The sequence below is a fragment of the Caenorhabditis elegans genome, chromosome V (assembly GCF_000002985.6).
Source record: "Caenorhabditis elegans chromosome V".
NCBI lineage: Eukaryota > Metazoa > Nematoda > Chromadorea > Rhabditida > Rhabditidae > Caenorhabditis > Caenorhabditis elegans.
This window is the reverse complement of record NC_003283.11, coordinates 16,889,117-16,910,132: the sequence shown is the minus strand read 5'-3', so window position 1 is coordinate 16,910,132 and position 21,016 is coordinate 16,889,117. Positions and strand designations below refer to the sequence as shown.

The window sequence follows — 21,016 nt, the reverse complement described above, 5'->3', positions numbered from 1 at the left end:
GTATAAAATTAGAGATAAATATGGGTTTGAGTGAAAATTTAAAGGCAAATATCACATGGGTCTCAAGTTTTCGAAAATTGCACTGGAAATAAATATTCACAACATATTTTGACATATTTTTAGAGTAAATCTCATTTTTCACTACTTCACTAGGCTATAAAATGAATCAAACAGAACGCAACATTCGTTGGATATCCTCGGAATCTCCTGGACTAGATTGGCAGTCAACAGTTCCAAATTTAATATTGAAATTAAACCTTTTCCTACTCCCGGTTCACTTTCTACTATCCCTGTTTCATTTCAAAATCTTATGGTGCCTCAGATCCCAAGTCATTTATATATTCCATTTATCCATATGCCTTACCAACTTGATCTACATTTTGACCTCTTGGTACCCGGCTTTTCTACATTTTCTGAGACCCGTGGAAGAGTATTGCTACCGAAGTTACACCTATTTTGAGATAACTGTACAGCTAATTTTTGGGACTATTCGGGATTCTACAATTATCTATTCGAACTGGATAATTTGCTATATGGCGGTTTATAGTGGGCTTGGAGTATTTTTAGAAACTTTTCAAAGTTCAAAAGTTGCATTTTGGAATTGTGTTGTAGTTATGGTATTGTCCGTATTTGGAGCTATCAATTTATGGACAAAGCATAAAATTCGAGAGGTGACACTGGATTTTGGGTGAGATTTTTTTGAGTGACTTGGGAAAAACCGAAACTCTTCTGAATGGAGTTTGGATTTGATTTTGTACAGTAGTCATACTGTAGTCATACTGTAGGGTTACTGTAGTTTTGAAAAAATGAGGTTTGACAAGTTATTGCGTCAAGTTGATGGTAAGATACTTTTGAGGTACTGTAGGGAGTACTGTAGAAGTACTGCAATGGTATTGTAGTAGTGCTGTAGTAGTTGTTCAGGAGTACTGTAGTGGTACTCTAAGAGTACTGTAAGAGTACTGCGAGAGTACTGTGAGAGTACTGTAAGAGTACTGTAGTAAAGCTGTAGGAGTACTTTAGAATTACTGTAGTATTACTGAAGAATCAAGTACTCCTTCAGGGGTACTTTAGGAGTACTGTAGGAGCACTGTAGTGGTACTGTAGGAGTACTGTAGGAGTACTGTGGGAGTACTGTAGGGGTACTGTAGGAGTACTGTAGTGGTACTGTAGGAGTACTGTAGGAGTACTGCAGAATTCCTTTAGTTTTAGAAAAAGACAAATTATTTAAGCCGTTGGAGGAATAATGGGTCGGGGTACTGTAGTGGTTTTTTAGGAATTTTGTGATAGTATTGTAGCTCTAGACTTTACATTTTTACAGCTGTGAAATCAGTTTCATTGCCCTCCCCGAAATTCGTTATGCGGTTGTAACTCCAGCGGACTATGACAGGATGTATTTGATGGTACTGAACTTAATAAGAGGTGTTATCCGTGGACCATGCTACTTGTATCCAGCAGTTCTTGGGTTTTTACTGATAATGCTGATAGTTGTGATGTTGAAACCAGGGGATCGGTAAGTTTTATCTATGGACTTCACAATTTATTAAAAAGGTTGGCAGCTCATCCGAGAGCACTGAGATGTTCTCTGAACATGGCGCATCGGTTGAAAATGCAAATTTTAATTCACAGTAATTCACATATATCAGTCCACTTTTTATTAAAAAAAAATCAATTAAATATTTTGAAAAAACCAAAAATAGGTTTGATTTAAGCCACCAAAGTTGACAAGAGCGTTTCGGGTCGATGCACCATGCCTGATGTTGAACCAAAAACAGGGCAGCTCTACAACGAGCAGAAGTACTACCTTTCCAAAAATTCAACTTTCAGATCTCAAAAAACTTCATCAATTGTGTTAAGCTTATGTCAAACGTTTACTATGTTAGCTTGCAAACTTCCAGATATTTTAATTCCATTTTTACATAACCTTGTCAATGAGAAGAGTCTACGTGAAACAACTGCACAAATCGCGGCTTGGTCTACAGTTGCGATAATTATCAATCAATATCTTCAAATTATCATTTGCATTGTAGTTTCTGCAAAGTATAGGGAATCAGGAAAAATGGTGTTTCGAAGGAGTGAACGTGTGGTAAGGATTCGAGATTTTTATTTTTTATTTAATTTCAAAAAATAAATTATTTTTTAGGTTGGCGTAGGTGGCCTACAGTGAGCTTGGTTATTGTGTCTGACAGATGAATATTCTCAAAATAAAATTGTTGAATTGTTTGTCATTCGGATTTATAGAAACATGCTTGTTAGGTCTCAACCGGACTAGATCGTTATCCACATGTACCCAATACCTTATATTCCAAACGGCACGTATTTTCCCCCTATTAGTAGTGGCAAACAATTTTTGCGGCAAATCGGCAAATCGGCAATTTGCCGAAAATCAAAACGTCCAGCAAATTGACAAATCGGCAAACCGGCAATTTGTCGGTTTGCCGCTTCGCCGGAAGTTTTCATTTTGAAACAAGGAAACATTTCATAAGATACGTACAATTTGCCGATTAAAATTTTAATTCTGAAATTTCCAAAAAAATGTGCAAAACCACAATTTGTAAAAAATTCTTGGCAATTGCCGGAAATTTCAATTCCGGCAATGTGCCAATTTGCCGGAAAAAATGTCACCCCTAGTCTTTTATATATTTTTTTTATCGAATGTTCATGTGCTGGAACTGACGACTGAAGTGAATTAATGGAATAAATGAAAAATGGGATTTTTTATACTGTTGACGAGAATTGACGAGACTGGCTGAAAGTGGCTGAATTTCTTTTCGGTATTTTCGAGACAGAAAATTCAGTCTCTATGACCCATGTTAGCTAGCTGTTTTCCGTAGGAATATTAAATTATTCACTCCGTAGAAGCTTTCCACATTTCAGAAAGATTCAATTCCCAGATCAAGGGTACATCGGGATCCTGATAACCGCCGTTTTCTTGACCGATGTCGATTTCGCAGATACAAACACGCAGCCCGCAGACTTTTTGGCATAAGGCAGACAGGGATTTATAATAGGTTTCGAAAATACTTGAACTATTGGACTTTTTATGAAAAAAATGAAAATGACTTAAAAAATATGTTTTACTGTTTTTTATTGATTTGAAGACATCATTTTGCTGAAAAGTCCAAAAATATTTGAAAAATTTGGGTAAGAAGGATAAGCCAGCTTACTTGGAAAGTGTCGCACTGAACAAAAGACAGAGCATCGTTTTGCAAAGCTGCGGAGCGCCGGCCTGACAAAATAATCAATACTGACAAATTTTTTTTATTAGATTATAAAATAGATTAAAAGCTTCAAAAACCGGTAATTTAGACATAAATACAATTTGGGAAGACATTGTACGAACGAATATTATGACAACAACACACTTTTTACAGAATTATCAAATTTCATAAAATTAAAGAGATCAGAGACTCGTGTCTGATTATACATAGTCTTGATTCCGCACCGAATACCGCTTAACAGTAGCAGAATTTCCCCGAACCTCACTGCACCGTTCTCCGGAAACTTTCTCATACAGTGATCCATAAGCTCTTCGGTACAATTTGTGTAGAGCCCGGCGAGCACACCTTCCCGGCCAGCATAGATTGCACGTTTGGAGCAGGAAGCTGTAAATTCGAGGTGTTTGTAGTAAAGCAAGGGGCGAAGAGCTCACGGGTTAGCAGGAGAATTACTTTCAGGGCTGCACACTCGACTTCATCGATTTCTAGTCTTCGGAATGGAGTGCTCAGACAGTTGATCATTTCTGCGACAAAGTTGTGATGGAGTCTGGAAAAGTCAACAATGTACAGGATAGAGCGATAAGCAACGCAACACGCACCGCGACACACAACGCAGCACGCAACGCACGCCAAACTCAAAAAAAAGACTTACTGTATCTTAACCTTCATGCTCTCCTCATCGACACTTGTCACGTTTAGCCCAAAAAAATAATCGGGATGCATAAAACTCCCATTTTGAAGTAACCAGATTCCCAAGTCAGCTTCTTTTGATGTCTTGTAGCCCTGATCGATCAAATTGAAGGCGAGGCAGTACTCGGCAAGAATGCTCCGCTTCGACTCTGCTGGTAAGCTCTTGAAAAGCTTTAACCGATTTGCCCATTCTGTTGCTTGTTTCAGGCAAAGTTTGAGCATAACGTTTACGTCGTGAGCACGAGCACGGCGCCGGAATTTTACGACGTTCTGGAAGTTTTTTTTTACTTTAACATTTTTAGCAGATTTTCAGCTCATTGCTCAGAGATTCGATTTTTCTCAGGAAGAAAATTTTTGGCGGAAAATTTATATGTTCCCCAAAAAACGACTCGAACGGGAAATTCGAATTTTTTGAGAACATTTTTGGCGGAAAATTTATATGTCCTGCAAAAAATATTTTGGCAGGAAATTCAGATTTTCTCGAAAAAAAGTTATGGTGGGAAATTCAAATTTTGGGAGATAAACATTTGGACAAAAATTCCAAGCATTCAGTAAGAAAAAAAAAGTTTTCGGAAAATTTGAATGTTCTGGGAAAACAACTTTGACTGAAATGTTCTGTTTCCTGAATAAAATTTTTTTATCAGATTTTAACAAACTGGCGGGAAACTCTAATTTTTCCAGAAATAGTATGGACGGGAAATTTAAATTTTCAAACCCTCACCGCTTGATCTACATGAAATGCGACGTCAACTTGATGTTCGGTAAAGTATTGAAGATGCTCCGCAAACTGTGTCCTTTGGAAACTTGCAAAATCGTCTAGAAATGTGTTGTCTGAAATTGGCTTCAAATTAGAAAAAAAACACTTGAACTTAATTTTACTTTCACAAATTATAACTTCTCCATCTCCAGATATTTTTCGTGGACCCACTAGGTCTCTTCTCTGGATAGCGCTTGAATGCATTCCAACAGCAAAACATTTCTGAAATCTGCAGTAACGGCACGCGTTTCTATATGCTGAAATGCTTGATTATTTTGTAAAAAAAATTGAAAAAGACACTACTCACTGCATGAAATCAAACAGTTCTGCTCCTTCATGCACTTGTACTTCAAATTTTTGACAACAGCCCTCCGAAAAAATACAGTACACCCGAGGCACGCCGATGCACCATATCTATCGTTATTTGGTCGATCTCCGCAAACCTTGCAGTTTTCTGTTGGGCGCTTTGAAGAAGGAGAAGGTTCAGGAAATGAGGACATTATGAGTGCATGGTCGGATTGCAACATATTGACGTGCATTTTCAATGGCGACATTTTGTCTGAAATTTTTCGTTTTTTTTTTTGAAAGTTGTCAGTGGGTAGGAATTTTTTAAAAGTTGTGAGCAGTAATTTTAGATTTTACACAAACCAAGTGTTCCATAAGTTCCAGAATTGCAGAATTTTGCAGAAATTTTTAGTTGTATCCAAAATTTTCAAAAATTCGTAGAACATTTTAGAAATTCTCAGAAGTTTCCAAAAAAATCCAGAATTTTCTAGAGTTCCATAATATTTTCAGAACTATCCAAACATTTTCAGAAAACTCCAGAAAACTCCAATAAATTCTAAAACATTCCCAGAAATCTCAGAATTGACAAAAAAACTTTAAAAATTTGCAGAACATTTCAGAATTTTTTCAGAAGTTTTCAGAAAATTTGGAATTTTCTCAGAAAGTTTCAGGAATTCCAAACATTTTCAGAAAACTCCAGAAAATTCCAGAATTTGCCAAAAATTTTCAGTACTCTCGTTTGTCAAAAAAAAATTCTGGAAATTTCTGAATGATCTCACTAACAGTACATGTATGATTCTTTGTAAAACTATTCCAAAAATGAAAGTGGAAAACAATGAGGAAAATGATATCATATTCAAAACATGCTGATCCCGAACAGTTAATAGGTAGGCGGAGAGGGACGAAATTAGTCTACGGAGATTTAATCGTAGCAGGTCGGCCCGCCAGGACTGCGAAAAGTTCAAAAAGTCATGATGACCAGCAACGCACATCCAGGATTGAACAGACTAGATACATGAGGGGGGGGGGAGGGGGTCTGAAACAGAAATCCTGAAAAACGATGTTATCCTTAACGGTAGACTGACGGAATTTTTTTAACGTATAGATTCAAACTGTGCTCAGGAAATTCGTAATAAGATCTTTCAAAAAATTTTCAAATACTTTTTATGGCGTTTTCCCGAACAAGAATTGAAAAAAATTCACTAACAATGAGTTTAGCACAATTTTTGAAGGCAACATTTTTTTCGGCGGGACATTCAAAATTCACTTTCTTTGATTTAATTTTGGGTGGCTTGTTAAGCTACTAATTTTGAGAGGAAAGCCTTTTTTCTCTATACCTATTTGTTGGAAGTTAAAATTCAAACGATATAATATAAGAAAATATATTCTTAACATCTCGAAAAATGTTAGCATTCCCAAAAAATGTGTGATTCTTGATGTTCCAAATCTAAAAACGCATATTTTCTATAGATGTTTTGTCTATTGCGTTCTCTCACAGTTTGCACACGAAAGATCACGCAGAGAATGCTTGTCCAACAGACTACGTTAATCGCGGCAAATAATGGGTTTTCAAATAAAAATTTTGATTCATGGGATAGTAGGGTTTGTGAAAAAAACACTAACAATGAATCTTATCGTAGCAATAGTTCATTGTTTTTAGAAACGGCAAATTCGGCAAATCGGCAAATTGCTGGATATGAAAATTTCCGGCAAATCGGGAAACCGACAAATTGCCAATTTTCCGAATTTGCCGGAAAAACGGCATTCGTCGAAAAATTTCTGCAAATTGTGGTTTTGCACATTTTTTTCTAGAAAATTTCAGAATGCCAATTTTAATCGGCAAACGGCAAAATGGTAATTTGCCAAAAATGAAAAATTCCGGCAAACCGGAGATTTGCCGGAATTGAAAAATTCTGGCAAATCGGCAAACCAGCAATTTGTCAATTTTCCGATTTGTTGGCAAAGCAATTTGCCGAAAGGCAATTGCCGAACTCCTTTGGGGCCAAATACTATTATTCTTATTATTTCCGACATTGTCTTCTTTGCCATCATAATCTTACCCGGTAAGTTGTTGGATTTCAGACATTGTAAAGAGGAAGAAGAAGCAAAAAAAATTAACCTATATTTTTTTATGACGAATTTTTGACTGATCTTAAAAATGTAGCCTCAAGCCCCCACGATATTCTAGTCTTCAGTCTTTCAAACTACCCTGACGCCACTTGAAAGCGGTCGAAACCTGTAATTGTCTTAAAAATCTAAAAATGCCATTTTTACTCGTGAGTTTTTTTTTGATTTCCGTGTCTAATTACACTTCTCAATTCGGGTATATATGCAGATGTCTGCTGCCACAGACAAAAAAATGGACCCCGAGTACCAATTCCTCCAGGTCTACTGGCTCGCATTTTTCATCACCTGCTCGTTGCTCTACTTCACCATGTACATTTTGATCTTTAACTTTACAACGAAAGATCTGAGAACTATGAAATATTTTCTGTACCCTTCCAATACTGCAATGATGATCTCAATAGGAATGGGATTTGCTACACAGGCCAAGTATGCAATTTGTATGTGACTACAAAATTATATTATGGAATTGCAGAAAAATCAATAACAAGGAGTCGATCGCGTTGTTATGTGATGGGATTTGCAAGTACGCAGGGCCCACGTTTTGTTATCACTGCTATAACTTGTGGAAGGTGAGAAACTAGAAGACAAATTTTGAGTCGACTGGTAATTTATCGGGGGGATAGCTCAGTCGGTAGTGGTGGCCGCTAGAAATCTGGAGGTCACGGGTTCAAGTCCGGTGGGAGCCCTACCAGGCAGTGTACCTGACTACCAGATCCGCAGTACATAGCGCTTGAACAACGGATCGTCCTTTGATTCTTTAAATGTATCTTAATTTAAGAGCTTCGGAATAGTAGTTTGCCTCATCAACCTTCACATGCTCTACTACCGCGCCATGAGCCTCAAGTACATGGACACAAAGAAGGCGTTATTGCGGACCAAGCTCTTCTCACTTCACTACCTATTTCCACTGCTTTTTCAGGTAGGTGCTACCTGAAAATTTAAGAACCTTTCTACTCGGCATTTGGCTCTAGCTTCTTGCCCAAGTTTAGCCCAAAAAATATATAAATAACTTTGGCCCAAACTTTTCTTATTTCGTTTCAAACTTGGGCCAAAGTTTGGCAAGAGTTGGGTGAAACTTGGGTTAGACTTTGGTAAGGCTTGAATCCAAGTTTTACCAAAGTCTTGCCTAACTTTTGCCCAAGTTTAGACAGCTTCTGATCCAAGTTAATATTTTTTGGGCTAAACTAGAGCCAAATGCCGAGTAGATTTTCGCAGACTCAAACATTCATACCCCGACAAAACCACGCTCAAGTTCACAAGGAAACCATGCAGAGGCATCCTCAAGATAATTATGCACCCTATTTGGACTTTGGCGGGTTTAGTGAAGCTCAGAAGGCTTACCTTGATGTTAGTACGGTTTTTCTGGTGCTGGGATCGGTTTATTGCCCGTTCGCGGGGCTTTACTGTAAGTACCAGGCTCTGAGTATGCTGAAACCCCACTTGTCACCGAACACTTCGAGTGCAACGCGTGCCATGCTTCGGACTCTGATAAAAGTATCTGATTACATATGTTATAAGAAGGTCTAGTGGGATTTTCAGGGCCTCAACTACCAGATCCTTCTGCCACTGCTCAGCTATATCCCTAATACAAGTCTGGTGATCCTTAATGCTGTTTTAGGTGAGCTCAAGTTTTTTTTTTCACTTCAGAAATAATTTCAGAGAAGCAAGTGCCAATCTCCCAATACACTATAGTCTTTGGCTCAATGTCGTGTGTCCTCGAGCCATTCGTTCAGATCTACTTCATCACTCCCTACCGGCGAGCCATCGGGCGGCTCTGTAACTGCTGCTTCCGAAGGGTGCTGGCACCGAACAATGAACCTCCTAATGTTGATAGTACATTGTAAACTTTTTTTTCGTTTATATTTATTTTTTTCGTTTTTTTCGAGGTCTTACTGTTGTTTGATCTCTGTGCAGCCGACATTTGATGAGGTTCGCGACAATCTGTCCCTCTATTTTGGAAGTCTTTACACATCTATATGAAAGTTTTGTTTACAAAAAATACATATGTGCATCTCTTTCTGATTTTATTTTGTAGCTCCAATTACGCAAATTCTTCGTTGCAGTTCCAAGTTTGGATTAGTGCTGGAATCCGAAGTTGGTTTTCTTCAAAGGAACCAAAAAAATTCTGTAAATATTCTAAAAATAGTTTGAAATAGAAAGCTAAAGGAATACAAAAAGAGTTTTTGAACAATCCTGAGATCCGATTATCTTGATAGCTTTTGAGTGTTACCGCAATTTTTTGGTGCCATGTCACGGGTATTTGAAGTAATTAACACTGAGGAAGTATTGGTAAATAGTGAGCAATTGCATGTGATTGTCTGATCTTAGTGAAGTTTGTTTGCGCAATGACGTTACAAACTCAAACTTTTTACTATATTTTACTGGTTGCTTGAGAAAGAAGCGGCTAACTATTAGTAAGTAAAATATAGTTAAAAGTTTGAGTTAGCTTTTGACCCCGAACGCCACTTCGCAAACAGATCTTCCTCAGACATTCACCTGAATGCTCAGTATTTGCCGATTCTTCCTCAGTGTTAAGTGCTTTAAATATCAATGCCATATCAACATTGTTTGCATCAGGAAAGTGCACGGGTACTTTCCGACGGACTTTTAAAGCTTAACTTCTCTGTTAGGCTTCAGTTATTCTGAGTGTATTATACTCATTTTTCCAAATATGTGCTGGCCTGTCAAAGTTGATACTACAAAGAACGGTGGCAATTCTCAAAAGGAAAGCTATTGGTCTAGCTCGGCAAACAACTCCCAGGTTTGTTCATAAGCCTTTTATGAACTCAATTCATCTCCCAATTACAGACTAATACTTCTGAAAGGGATCGACAACAATCGGCAACAATGTATGGTCAATACTCTGAAGCACAGCGCGAGCAACGGCTGCGGATGGTTGAAATGACGAGGGTCGAGTATCCGTATTCGTATTGCTGAAATGTTATGTTTACAATATATTTATGTACATATCAATAAAATGATTTCACACCATGACAAAATTGAATGTCTGAAAGTTATTTATTTTTAAAACTTGTCAGCTTCATTAAAAGGATTAAAGGATCAAAGGACGATCCGGCCTTCAAGCGTTATGCACTGCAGCTCTGGAAGATACATACACTGCCTAGTGGTGCTCTCACTAGTCTATAATTCAAGCCACGTTCGGCTACTGTAGGCAATAATCCAGTCGTGGATTACTTCCCAATAGAAGCTGGGTGAACATAAGAGGAGGAGAAGCCGGACTTGAATTCGATACCTCCAGATTGCTAGCGACTGAGCTATCCCCGCCACAATAGAAATTCGGCGGGTCATATAGCCACAGTACCGGGGAAAAAGCTGAAAAAACCTAAGATGATACTACAACTTACTTAATTTTTTTTTGAAATTTTGAACCACCATAAAAAATTTGAAAAAAAATTGCCGCAGAACATTGAAAGCAAACACCAGAACAGAGGGACGGTAAACAAAGTAAATACCTTGCTAACTCTTGAATTAGTATTTGATTTCATGTGTTTCCGATAACTTTTCCAAACCTTTTTTCGTGCAACTTTTTCCAAATCCTACTGCTCAATAGTTTCTGACCATATATTCCCTTTATCAATAAATATGAATTCGCGCACTTTTCTCGATATACCTCTGGATGTTTTTGATTTGATTTTGGAAAAGTTGAAGCCAATGGAACTGTGAGTTTAAACAATTTTCAAACTTTCTACGTGTTTGTTTCAGCTTGATTTCTCGTGATGTCTGCAGAAGTTTGAGAACGGCTGTCGATAGATTTGGATTTGGTATTGATGAAATTGAAGTCTACTTCCGTGATGAAAACTTGACTCTGAAATGGAAAAATGACGATATCTGGTATTTTGGTGCTGTAAAAGGTGGTACAATTGTGCTATACGATGACGGAGAAAGAAAACTTCGAATTGAAAAAAAGCATTTTGTGGGAATAGCTCTTTGCGATTTGAGAATATTTTTGAAGCACGCATCCATGTTAACAATCTATGACTATCTCAAAGATAGACAGGACTTTATCGAATCTTTTATTGAAATTTTGAAATCAGACGGAATTATTAAAGTGAAGGAAATCGTATTTTTTCAAGTCTCATTCAAGGATGCTATTGCAATTCTCCCATATTTTGATGCGGAAGTTCTTGACTTGCAGACGACTGGCTCAATTAACCAATTCGAGCAGATGACCCATCTCAGTCTATGGAAAAATTGCAAAACCTTCAAGTTTTCTCGTTATGTTGACAGTAAACTATTTTCCCATTTGTTTCATTTCGAAAACTTCAATATCTCCATGCTTGATTTTAATACACAAATCGCTATGAAAATGAGAGATGTAAGATATATTTGTAGGGTTTCATTTGATAAACAATTTTCAAATTACAGGATCTTATGAGACGAAGTACATTCAAAAGTTGCCGTATAGAATTTGACAAGTGGAATCTAATTGAAATTGCAAAAGTATTCAAACCGGATTATGCTGGTGGCAATGTATTCAAAATTAAATATTCAAACAATGACTACACCTTTACAATTAAATGTAAACCCTGGCATGGCATGGCATGGTCAAATAAATTTACGGTTTTTGTGAGAAAATTGTGAAATTTTTTTGTTTTCAGATTTTTTGTTTTTTTTTTCTGTTTTCAGTGTATTAGTTAGTATTTAGTTAGTGTATTAGTTAGTAGTTAGTTTAAAACCACACATTTTCAAAACAACAGTCTAATTTAAAATTCTTTCTAGTTTGTTCTTGAATCGTAGTTTTATTTTCAAATAATCAATGTAATAAATTGTTTCCAAACAAATAGGTTCTGATACACGTGGTGTCAGGCTCTATCTACAAAAATGCGGGAACTTTTCCCCAAAAAAGTGTGACGTCAGCACGCAAAATCAGTTACGAAAAATAGTTTACTGTCAACGAGAAAACTTTAAGGATTTACAATTTTTTCATTGATTCAGATGGGTTATCTGTTCGAATTGGTTGCTTGAGCCAGTCGTCTGCAAATCCATTTTTCTGAGAGAGTTTGTGTACATCAATTTATGGGAGAATAGCTCCTGAATGAGACTTTTTGAAAAATTACGATTTCCTTCACTATAATTCATTCTTCAGATTTCGAAATTTTGATGAAAGATCCGATAATGTCTTGTTTTATAGCACAATCGTATCACCTTTTACTGCACCAAAATAACAGACTTCGTTAAGATCGACATCGATGCACCATATTAGTGGAAGACTACGACACAATGAATAAATGAGACTGTAATATTGAGAACGAGTTTATAATCGCAGAAAATCATACAAGTCGATAAGAAACTAAATTTAAAAGGGGGTATTACATATGAATCCCCATGAACATCGGGTGGTTGTTATGGGTCAGCACAAACATGAATGGGTGATCGGCCCAGAACTCGACATGATCTGGAAGCTGTGGCGCGCCGCACAGTGTCACATAATTATGCGAAGTGACAGCCGCCGCAGTGGTTCCCATTTTGTCAACCTTAAAATCAAAAATTTCGAACCTCTACCGTCATGTCTACCACAAACCTCAATGACTGCCTTGTGAAGTGCCTTATTAATGTACAATGGGGCTCCTCCTGCTGAAGTGTATAAATCTTCAAAATTAGCTGTGCAATTGTCGAAGGCATCCTTGATTCCCAAGTCCTGAAGAGTCTAGCTGATGTCCAGATCTGTTTCGATGCTCCATTTTGGAATTGCGATCTGAAATGTTACAAATGCTCAATTTAAACTTTTCTCAAACTTGCTCAGTTTTCTGGTAAAGCCCACTTACACTTTAAGTTACTAAATCAGTACTCACCTTAACAAAACATTCCGAAAATGAAGTCAGCAATCGCAAAATGCTCGCAGAATCCAATGATTTGAGAGCCTTTTTCAATGCAAATCTCTTTTTGGGCAGAAAAATTGCAAGCGCGAAATTATCGTCTTTATAAGGCATACTGATCACCTTGAAGTGAGCGTTTTCGTTGAATTTCGTCATTTCGCTTTTGTGAAGAAATTCGATTCGGCGAGAAGAGTTTTTAGAAGAGAAGAACGGCACTTCCCAACTATCTTCGAAAATCTTCAGCCACTTCGCCTTGAAGTAGATCGCATTGCAAATGACTACTTTGATACCTGAAAACAAAAGCTCTTAGAAAATGTACTAGTAATAAAAAGTCTTCAATACCTTCAAGTGCCTCTGGACTGATGATCTTATTAATTTTTCCTTTAGTATTGTCACTGGCAAATTTGTTGATCACTTCTGCGCTTCTTTTTGTGTCATCGAAATTGAGATTAGACGCCGAAGCATTGTATAGCTTCTGAACTTCCTTCAAATAGGATTTTTTTGGATATCCGTTTCTGAAAAACAATGTTGTAAATGTGCAGTTTCCAACAGTATGACATACTTGATAAACAATCTGTTCGCGACATTTACTTCAGCGCCATGCTCCGTCTCACGCAGCTCTTCACAGAGATCACTGATGTATTTTTGAAGCTGCGAATCCGTCGAGCCACTCAAAAGAACATTCCGAATCTCCTCCCGAGTCTCATCATTTGCTCCTGCATGGGCAAGAGCCATCGCCATAGATATGGACATTGGTGAGAATACGAATGACTTGGTGAGATCTTGTTGGTGGAGCAACTTCAGCGCAAAGTCCAGTTCATCGCGTAGAAGGTATGTGCAACGGGTAACTGGTGTAACTGCCATTCTGAAAACACAAATTGTGCCAATAATTGATAGAAACTCACATGAAACTGAAATTTCGGAAGACACAAACCGGACGAAAATAAATAATAAAAAATTGTTAAGCCTTCCACGAAGGTGAGAAAGAAAATAGGGTACACGTAAACGCCTCTCATATTTTTTATTTTTCCAATTCTTTACGTAAGTTATTTTCTTGAGATTCACCAAATTGTTCAAAAAAGATTTCTCAAGTGAGTAGGCACGTTTTCATTCCATACAAACATTGGGATATTTTTCCAGATTATTATGGACTTGCGAGGTGCCAACCGCTGTATACGCCGACTTGGATTTTTTGAAACAAGATCATGGACAACAGGCTGATAGTTTTCTAAAATTTCTAGTTCTAACTAAGAAACCAGTGAAATACATTTATTGATGATCTGAAATTGTTGCAAATGCTTGAATTTTCAGTTTCATTATTCATTTGTAATATCACAGTACGTAATTGAAACTTTTTGAAGATCCGGGATCAGGGACAAACTGCTTACACCTACCTCTACCGCCAAAGTTGAATACTTTTGTTAGGCAGGCAAAATCGCCTAAAACCCGTGCCTACTCACTTTCAAGAAAACAACTTACGTAAAATATTGGTTTAAAAAAATACAAAATAAATATATATTAGGAGTGTTTACGTGTGCCGTATTTTCTTTCTCACCTCCGTGGAAAACTTAAAAACTTTTATTATTTATTTTCATCCGGTTTGTGTCTTCCGAATCTTCAGTTTCATGTGAGTTTTTATCAATTATTGGCAAACAATGTATTTTCAGAATGGCGGTTACACCAGTTACCCGTTGCACATACCTTCTACGCGATGAACTGGACTTTGCGCTGAAGTTGCTCCACCAGCAAGATCTCACCAAGTCATTCGTATTCTCACCAATGTCCATATCTATGGCGATGGCTCTTGCCCACGCAGGGGCAAAGGATGAGACTCGGGAGGAGATTCGGAATGTTCTTTTGAGTGGCTCCACGGATTCTCAAATGCAAAAATAAATAAGTGATCTCTGTGAAGAGCTGCGTGAGACGGAGCATGGCGCTGAAGTAAATGTCGCGAACAGATTGTTTATCAAGTATGTCATACTGTTGGAAACTGCACATTTACAACATTGTTTTTCAGAAACGGATATCCAAAAAAATCCTATTTGAAGGAAGTTCAGAAGCTATACAATGCTTCGGCGTCTAATCTCAATTTCGATGACACAAAAAGAAGCGCAAAAGTGATCAACAAATTTGCCAGTGACAATACTAAAGGAAAGATTAATAAGATCATCAGTCCAGAGGCACTTAAAGGTATTGAAGACTTTTTATTACTAGTACATTTTCTAAGAGCTTTTGTTTTCAGGTATCAAAGTGGTCATTTGCAATGCTATCTACTTCAAGGCGAAGTGGCTTAAGATCTTCGAAGATAGTTGGGAGGTGTCGTTTTTCTCTGCTAAAAAAACTTCTCGCCAAGTTGAATTTCTTCACATGTGCGAAATGACAAAATTCAACGAGAACGCTCACTTCAAGGTCATCAGTATGCCGTACAAAGACGAGAATTTCGCTCTTGCAATTTTTTTGCCCAAAAAGAGATTTGCGTTGAAAAAGGCTCTCAAATCATTGGATTCTGCGAGCATTTTGCAATTGCTCACTTCATTTTCAGAATGTTTTGTTAAGGTGAGTAGTAATTTTAAGTAACTTAAAAGCTAATTCATAACATTAAACATTCTAGATCGCGATTCCAAAATGGAGCATTGAAACAGATATGGACATCGGCGCGGCACTTCAGGACTTGGGAATCAAGGATGCCTTTGACAATTGTGCTGCAAATTTTGAAGATATGTACACTTCGGCAGGAGGCGACCCATTGTACATCAGTAAAGCACTTCACAAGGCAATCATTGAGGTTTGTGGTAGATATGATAGTGAAGGTTCGAAATTTTTTGATTTTAAGGTTGACAAAATGGGAACCACTGCTGCGGCTGTCACATCGCTTATGTATACGGACGGCGTCCCACAGCTTCCAGAACATGTCGAGTTCTGGGCCGATCACCCATTTATGTTTGTGCTGACCCATAATAATCATCCAATGTTCATGGGCATTTATAATTGAGAGCTCCCTTTCAAATTTCATTTCTTACCGACTTGTATGATTTTCTGCGATTATAAACTCGTTTCCAATAAGTTTATTCCATTGAAAATTTTGAAAAAAAAACTTATACTACACTGAAAAGATTAAAACATCGTAAATTGGTCGGAAAACAATCTTCTCACAGAGAAAGTAAATTGATTTGGCCATTCTTGCAGTGATTTACATTCAATTGCAAAGTAGTACAAGTCATCATTTGAATATTTAAGTGCAAATTCATCGTCGTCAGTATCGTCCCTATATCTCTCATTGCCTCCAGTATAGTCTGGTCTGAACACTTTTGCAAGTTCAATATTTGACGGCGACTCAAATTTCTTGAAGACAATACTGCAACTTCTGAATGTACTTTGTCTCATAAGATCCTGCAATTTGAAAATTGGTTATTAAATAAAACCCTACAAATATATCTTACCTCTCTCATTTTCACAGCTGCTTGAGTATCAAAGTTGAGCATTTTTACTCTATAACTCATATTTGGAATAGGAGCGTTCCCACTTGAGATGCCCAATGTTGATAAGTAAAAATGAAAAGTTATTTTTATGAGAGCGCTTAATTTGTTTCCTTTGTCGCTGTTTGAGTTCAAAAGATGATAGCGCAATGGCGTTCAAGATTGAAAACAAACTACTCACATTTCTCCACAACCCCTTTCAGTAAATACGTTGTAGTAGTGAGTTGTAACAAAAAAAACCAGGTCAGAAATCTTTTTATAACTTTTTTCAGTTTAGAGACATTGTTCAAGATTTAACTTTGAGTTCACATCATTTTCAATGTTTTTCTGCGAAACTTTGGTTACTTTTGTGTTTTAAATTTTCCCAACGCTTGAAAACGTTATAAACTACACTTTATTTAAAAGAAGAATCAATTGGTTAATACAAATGTTGAAAAAAACAATATAATTTATTTATGAAAATTCTAAGAAAATGATTCTTATTTTCCGGGAAAATTCCAAAGGTAAGTGTAAGATTGAGATTCTCTTTCTTCTGGTGGAACATAATGTCCAAACTTTGCTTTTGTTGTTTTGCTTTTTGAAATGAACTCAACTGATGAATCGTACACCTTTATCAGAGTTGTTTGATCCCTGTCCTCGAGTCTCAGAATATGCTCCGTACAAGATCCACCACCAGATTTATAAACTTCCGAAATGGGATACGTTGGGCCTGAAGTCTCACGGAATGCTTCTACCACCCAATTGTCGTAACCGATGGTGAAAAAGCCGGTCCAATAGTGTACTTTCTCAAATGCCAGTCCCTTTTGACCTGGCGCAAGGCTGATCCATTCAGAATGCTCGGGGTTCTGACCCGAGTAAATATGATGTACTTTGAAGCGGTAATAGTGTCCCGTGCAGTTTTCAATTTCCACCCGAGCTTCACGATGTGTTGACATTTCCTGTAGGTAGGATGAGTTGAATAATAAGTATTGCAAAGTGTGTTCCAATTTTCCATTTTTATAAATCTCAAAGAGGCAAACACTTTAAAACTATGTCGACTTCAAACTACAGGGTGGTTCATAATTATGGAGACAACTTTCCACCGATGTAACTATTTTAAGGTCGACAAATTAGGCACCACTGCTGCGGCTGTCACATCATTTGATTATGAAGAACTAGGCGTCCCACAGCTTCCAAAGTATGTCGAGTTCTGGGCCGATCACCCATTTATGTTTGTGCTGACCCATAATAATCACCAAATGTTCATGGGCATTTACAACTTCATTTCCTATCCTTCCTTTTCCTAAATTTCATTTCCTACTCGGCAAATCACCTCGTACATCTGACGCATATTCTCGTACATTCCCCGCACATTCTCGAAAATCGGATTACACCGCTGAAGTACGAGAATGTGCGGGGAATGTACGGGAATGTGCGAGGAATGTACGAATGGGGAGGTTGGAGCGAAAGAAAAAGCGCGTGCGCCCGCTAGGCGCTCGCAACTTCTCGAATATTCCCGTATGTCCCTGTATTTCCTCGTACGTTGCCTCCTATAAGTGTCGAACCTGCTTGTTGTGACTTCTGAATGATTATCTTACCTGTTGAGCTATGGTAGTCGCGCGATATGTAAATAGTAAAGTTAAATAAGACTGTTTGGTGCGCTCATCTCTACGCAAGTGCCTGAGACAACGATTCAAGCTTATCCATTAACAAATTACAGCTTCAGAAAAGACCTATTATTCCAACATGAACATTATTCGATATTTTACTTTTTCGCCATATGTATATTATCAGAAACTGAGGTTATTTTCATTTTTTTCATTCCGAAAAACAACTTTCCACCTAGAGATACTACGAGTTTCCAAAAGTACCCTAGTTGCTTTGTTTTAGAGAAATAACGGTACTTGTGTATTATACCCCCGCCAATTTAAAAATTAAAAAAATTTCCATTAATTTATTCGTTTAAATTAAACGTGATACCCATTTTCCTTGTTAGGCTTAGGAATGGTGTTTTCCTAATAGTAAGTCTACAATTCCACACGTTTTTATTTAAAAAGGTAAAAAATTAATGTTTAAAATGGCGGGGGTATAATACACAAGTACCGAAATAACTAAATTAATCCAGAAAGTCTTATTTTTGCATACTAATAATTTTTATAAGAAAAAAAAGATACCGTATTTCCTCTATTAGTGTTGCATGCAAGACTAATTTTCAATTGGTCCGTATGGGTGCAAGACTAATCTTTGAAGATGCAGCTTTAGAAAAGTTACCAATTTTTGTTGAAAAGTCAACTTTATACCGTTTAAATCACGAGAGACACACTATTTTCCAATACTTCATCACCTATATTTAACACTTTTGATTTTAACTTATCCAAATAATTACAAACTTTTTGAAGTTTCCTCATAGTTTTGCTGGTCAGGCAAAAATGGGGTGTAAGACTATTAGAGCTTACAATACTTATAAAGGCTGCAAGACAATAGAGGAAATACGGTAGATCTTTAGAAAAATAGGAGAAATTTAGAAATACTACTATTACTAAATACTTCCTTTGTCTATGTCGATACAAAAATTAAATATGTTTAATTAATTTTTTTCAAAAGCATAATTTTGCAAGCGAATATTTTACAATTTAAACAATTTTGTATATCTTTCTTTGACAAAACTAAATATTCAGCTCTAACATAACATTAGTAGAAACAAGGTAAATTACGACTGTCAATACTTCACGATATATTTTCATGTTTGAAAAAATCAGTTTTAAGATTTTTTATAAGTTGTTTCACAGTAAAGAGGCAAAAATTGGATTAAATTAAATTAATTTTTTCGAAAATTCACACGCTCTCCTCTCTTCAAGCCTCTTCTTCTCTAGAGTCTCTCGAAACGTGTAGTCTCTCAGCGCAATATACGAGAATATACGGGAATTCGCGAGGAACGTACGAGACAGTGCGGGGAATATACGAGGCGAATTGCCGAGTATTAACTTGTATGATTTTCTGCAATTATAAACTCTTTTCATTTTTAAAGTTTATTTCAATAACTATTAAAACAAACTTATACTACACTTTTAAAAAAATATTAAAACATCGGAAATTGGTCGGAAAACAATCTTGTCACAGAGAAAGTAAATTCATATTGCCATCCATACTCACATTTAATTGAAAAGTAGTACAAGTGATCATTTGAATATTTAATTGCAAATTCATCGTCGCCAGTATCGTCCCTATATCTTTTATAGCCTCCAGTACAGTCCGGTCTGAATACTTTTGCAAGTTCAATATTTGACGGCGACTCAAATTTATTAAAGACGATACTGCAACTTTTGAATGTACTTCGTCTCATTAGATCCTGAAATGAAAGTTGATTATTAAATGAAGCCCTACAAATATATCTTACATCTCTCATTTTCACAGCAGCTTGAGTATCGAAGTTGAGCATTTTGATATTGAAGTTTTCGAAATGAAACATATGGGAAACTTCTTTACTGTCGATATTACGCGGAAAATTCAGAGATTTTGAATTTTTCCATTGGCTCAGATGGGTTATCAGTTCGAAATGGCTAGCCAGGACAGACGTCAACAAATCGATTATTTGGAGTTCTTGTGCATCGAAGAATGGGAGAATAGTAAGAACATTTTCGAATGAGAAACGAGAAAGTTTGATTTCCTTAACTTTAATACATTGTTCGGATTTTAGAATTTTGATGAATGATCCGATAACATCATATCTATCCATTGTTTCGTCATAAAAGTTCAAGGCGGATGCGTGCTTCAATAATATTCTCAAACTGCTTTTCGTGAAATGTTCCGCGTTGATTTGGAGCTCTCTTTTTCCGTCATCTTGGAGCACAATCGTCACGTGTTCATCTTGAAAGTGGAAGTCAATGCTATCAAACCGAAACCCAAAACTATCGACAGCGCTTCTCAAACTTTTACACACGTCACGAGATTTCAGTCTGTAACAATTTTTTGCAAAGTTTACAACTTCTTGATCGTGACTAAAAAAACTACAAATTAGTCAGACACCTTCCAATAATTTTTAGGAATATTTTTTGCATATTTAGGTTTTAAAAAAATCACCCAAATTTTCAACTTTTCAGAAGGTTTCAGATTACTCCAGAATTTTCTCAAATTGTACAGAAATTTCAAGAATATTAAAGAACTTTATGAAATGTTCCAGATTTGTTTAATTAAAAAAATTTTGAAGTAACCGCCAAAAAAAATTTCCGGGGGCATTGGAACCTTCAGCAAAAATTCACATACTACTATTTTCAGTATTCAGTAAGTTCAGTAAGTTCAGTAAGTTGTCAAGTTTTTGGATAAAACTGTAAAACATTGAAAGTTGTTTTATAAAATATTCAACTCACAGTTCCATAGGTTTTAGCCTCCCCAAAATTAAATCAAAAATGTCCAGAGGTAGATCGAGAAAAGTGGGCGAAATTATAGTTCTATGTTGAGTCTTCGAACAGATTTCAGACATTTTGGAAAGTTTCTGGAAGTATTTAAATATGTATAGACATAATTGAAAATGGGAAAAATTGTTGAACTAGAAGCTTAAAAGAATTCAATAGAAGCAGTGGGAAATTGAAAAAAAAATTAAATGATTGAAGAATGAAAAAACAAGATATTTCCTACTGATGTGACACTGAA

At 36.7% G+C, this 21,016-nt stretch overlaps 6 protein-coding genes and 2 pseudogenes across 8 annotated transcripts; 4 read left to right on the top strand and 4 right to left on the bottom strand.

Moving 5' to 3' along the window:
- Positions 1–161: 161 nt before the first annotated feature.
- Positions 162–2,164, top strand: F09C6.16 (Seven transmembrane MLO family protein; the record flags this gene model as incomplete). Its single annotated transcript, NM_001129431.1, has 4 exons — positions 162–688; positions 1,319–1,510; positions 1,825–2,083; positions 2,141–2,164. 4 exons carry the CDS (start codon positions 162–164, stop codon positions 2,162–2,164), a joined length of 1,002 nt encoding a protein of 333 aa, NP_001122903.1.
- Positions 2,165–3,345: 1,181 nt separating this feature from the next.
- nhr-262 (Nuclear Hormone Receptor family) lies at positions 3,346–5,221 on the bottom strand (the record flags this gene model as incomplete). The annotated part of the gene is made up of 6 exons (NM_074871.5): positions 4,970–5,221; positions 4,785–4,919; positions 4,627–4,736; positions 3,868–4,175; positions 3,650–3,762; positions 3,346–3,602 (listed from the first exon to the last, which is right to left on the bottom strand). Exons 1-6 carry the CDS (start codon positions 5,214–5,216, stop codon positions 3,346–3,348), a joined length of 1,170 nt encoding a protein of 389 aa, NP_507272.2. The 5' UTR covers positions 5,217–5,221.
- Positions 5,222–7,306: 2,085 nt separating this feature from the next.
- srd-68 (Serpentine Receptor, class D (Delta)) lies at positions 7,307–8,918 on the top strand (the record flags this gene model as incomplete). The annotated part of the gene is made up of 6 exons (NM_074870.2): positions 7,307–7,500; positions 7,547–7,643; positions 7,853–7,993; positions 8,290–8,568; positions 8,614–8,692; positions 8,734–8,918. The coding sequence occupies 6 exons, from the start codon at positions 7,307–7,309 to the stop codon at positions 8,916–8,918; spliced, it is 975 nt and encodes a 324-aa protein (NP_507271.2).
- Positions 8,919–10,677: 1,759 nt separating this feature from the next.
- Positions 10,678–11,676, top strand: fbxa-45 (F-box domain-containing protein; the record flags this gene model as incomplete). Its single annotated transcript, NM_074869.1, has 3 exons — positions 10,678–10,754; positions 10,798–11,410; positions 11,461–11,676. 3 exons carry the CDS (start codon positions 10,678–10,680, stop codon positions 11,674–11,676), a joined length of 906 nt encoding a protein of 301 aa, NP_507270.1.
- A 728-nt stretch (positions 11,677–12,404) lies between these two features.
- On the bottom strand, positions 12,405–13,775 carry srp-10 (annotated as a pseudogene). The gene is made up of 5 exons: positions 13,474–13,775; positions 13,254–13,426; positions 12,888–13,201; positions 12,617–12,790; positions 12,405–12,569 (listed from the first exon to the last, which is right to left on the bottom strand). Coding segments are annotated over exons 1-5 (1,128 nt in total).
- An 804-nt stretch (positions 13,776–14,579) lies between these two features.
- On the top strand, positions 14,580–15,903 carry srp-9 (annotated as a pseudogene). Its single transcript has 5 exons — positions 14,580–14,881; positions 14,929–15,101; positions 15,154–15,467; positions 15,523–15,696; positions 15,745–15,903. Coding segments are annotated over exons 1-5 (1,122 nt in total).
- A 122-nt stretch (positions 15,904–16,025) lies between these two features.
- F09C6.15 (DUF38 domain-containing protein) lies at positions 16,026–16,393 on the bottom strand (the record flags this gene model as incomplete). Its single annotated transcript, NM_001129430.1, has 2 exons — positions 16,026–16,301; positions 16,352–16,393. 2 exons carry the CDS (start codon positions 16,391–16,393, stop codon positions 16,026–16,028), a joined length of 318 nt encoding a protein of 105 aa, NP_001122902.1.
- Positions 16,394–19,383: 2,990 nt separating this feature from the next.
- fbxa-44 (F-box domain-containing protein) lies at positions 19,384–20,858 on the bottom strand. Its single transcript, NM_074866.3, has 3 exons — positions 20,734–20,858; positions 19,764–20,322; positions 19,384–19,715 (listed from the first exon to the last, which is right to left on the bottom strand). The coding sequence occupies exons 1-3, from the start codon at positions 20,844–20,846 to the stop codon at positions 19,446–19,448; spliced, it is 942 nt and encodes a 313-aa protein (NP_507267.2). The 5' UTR covers positions 20,847–20,858; the 3' UTR covers positions 19,384–19,445.
- Positions 20,859–21,016: the final 158 nt, after the last annotated feature.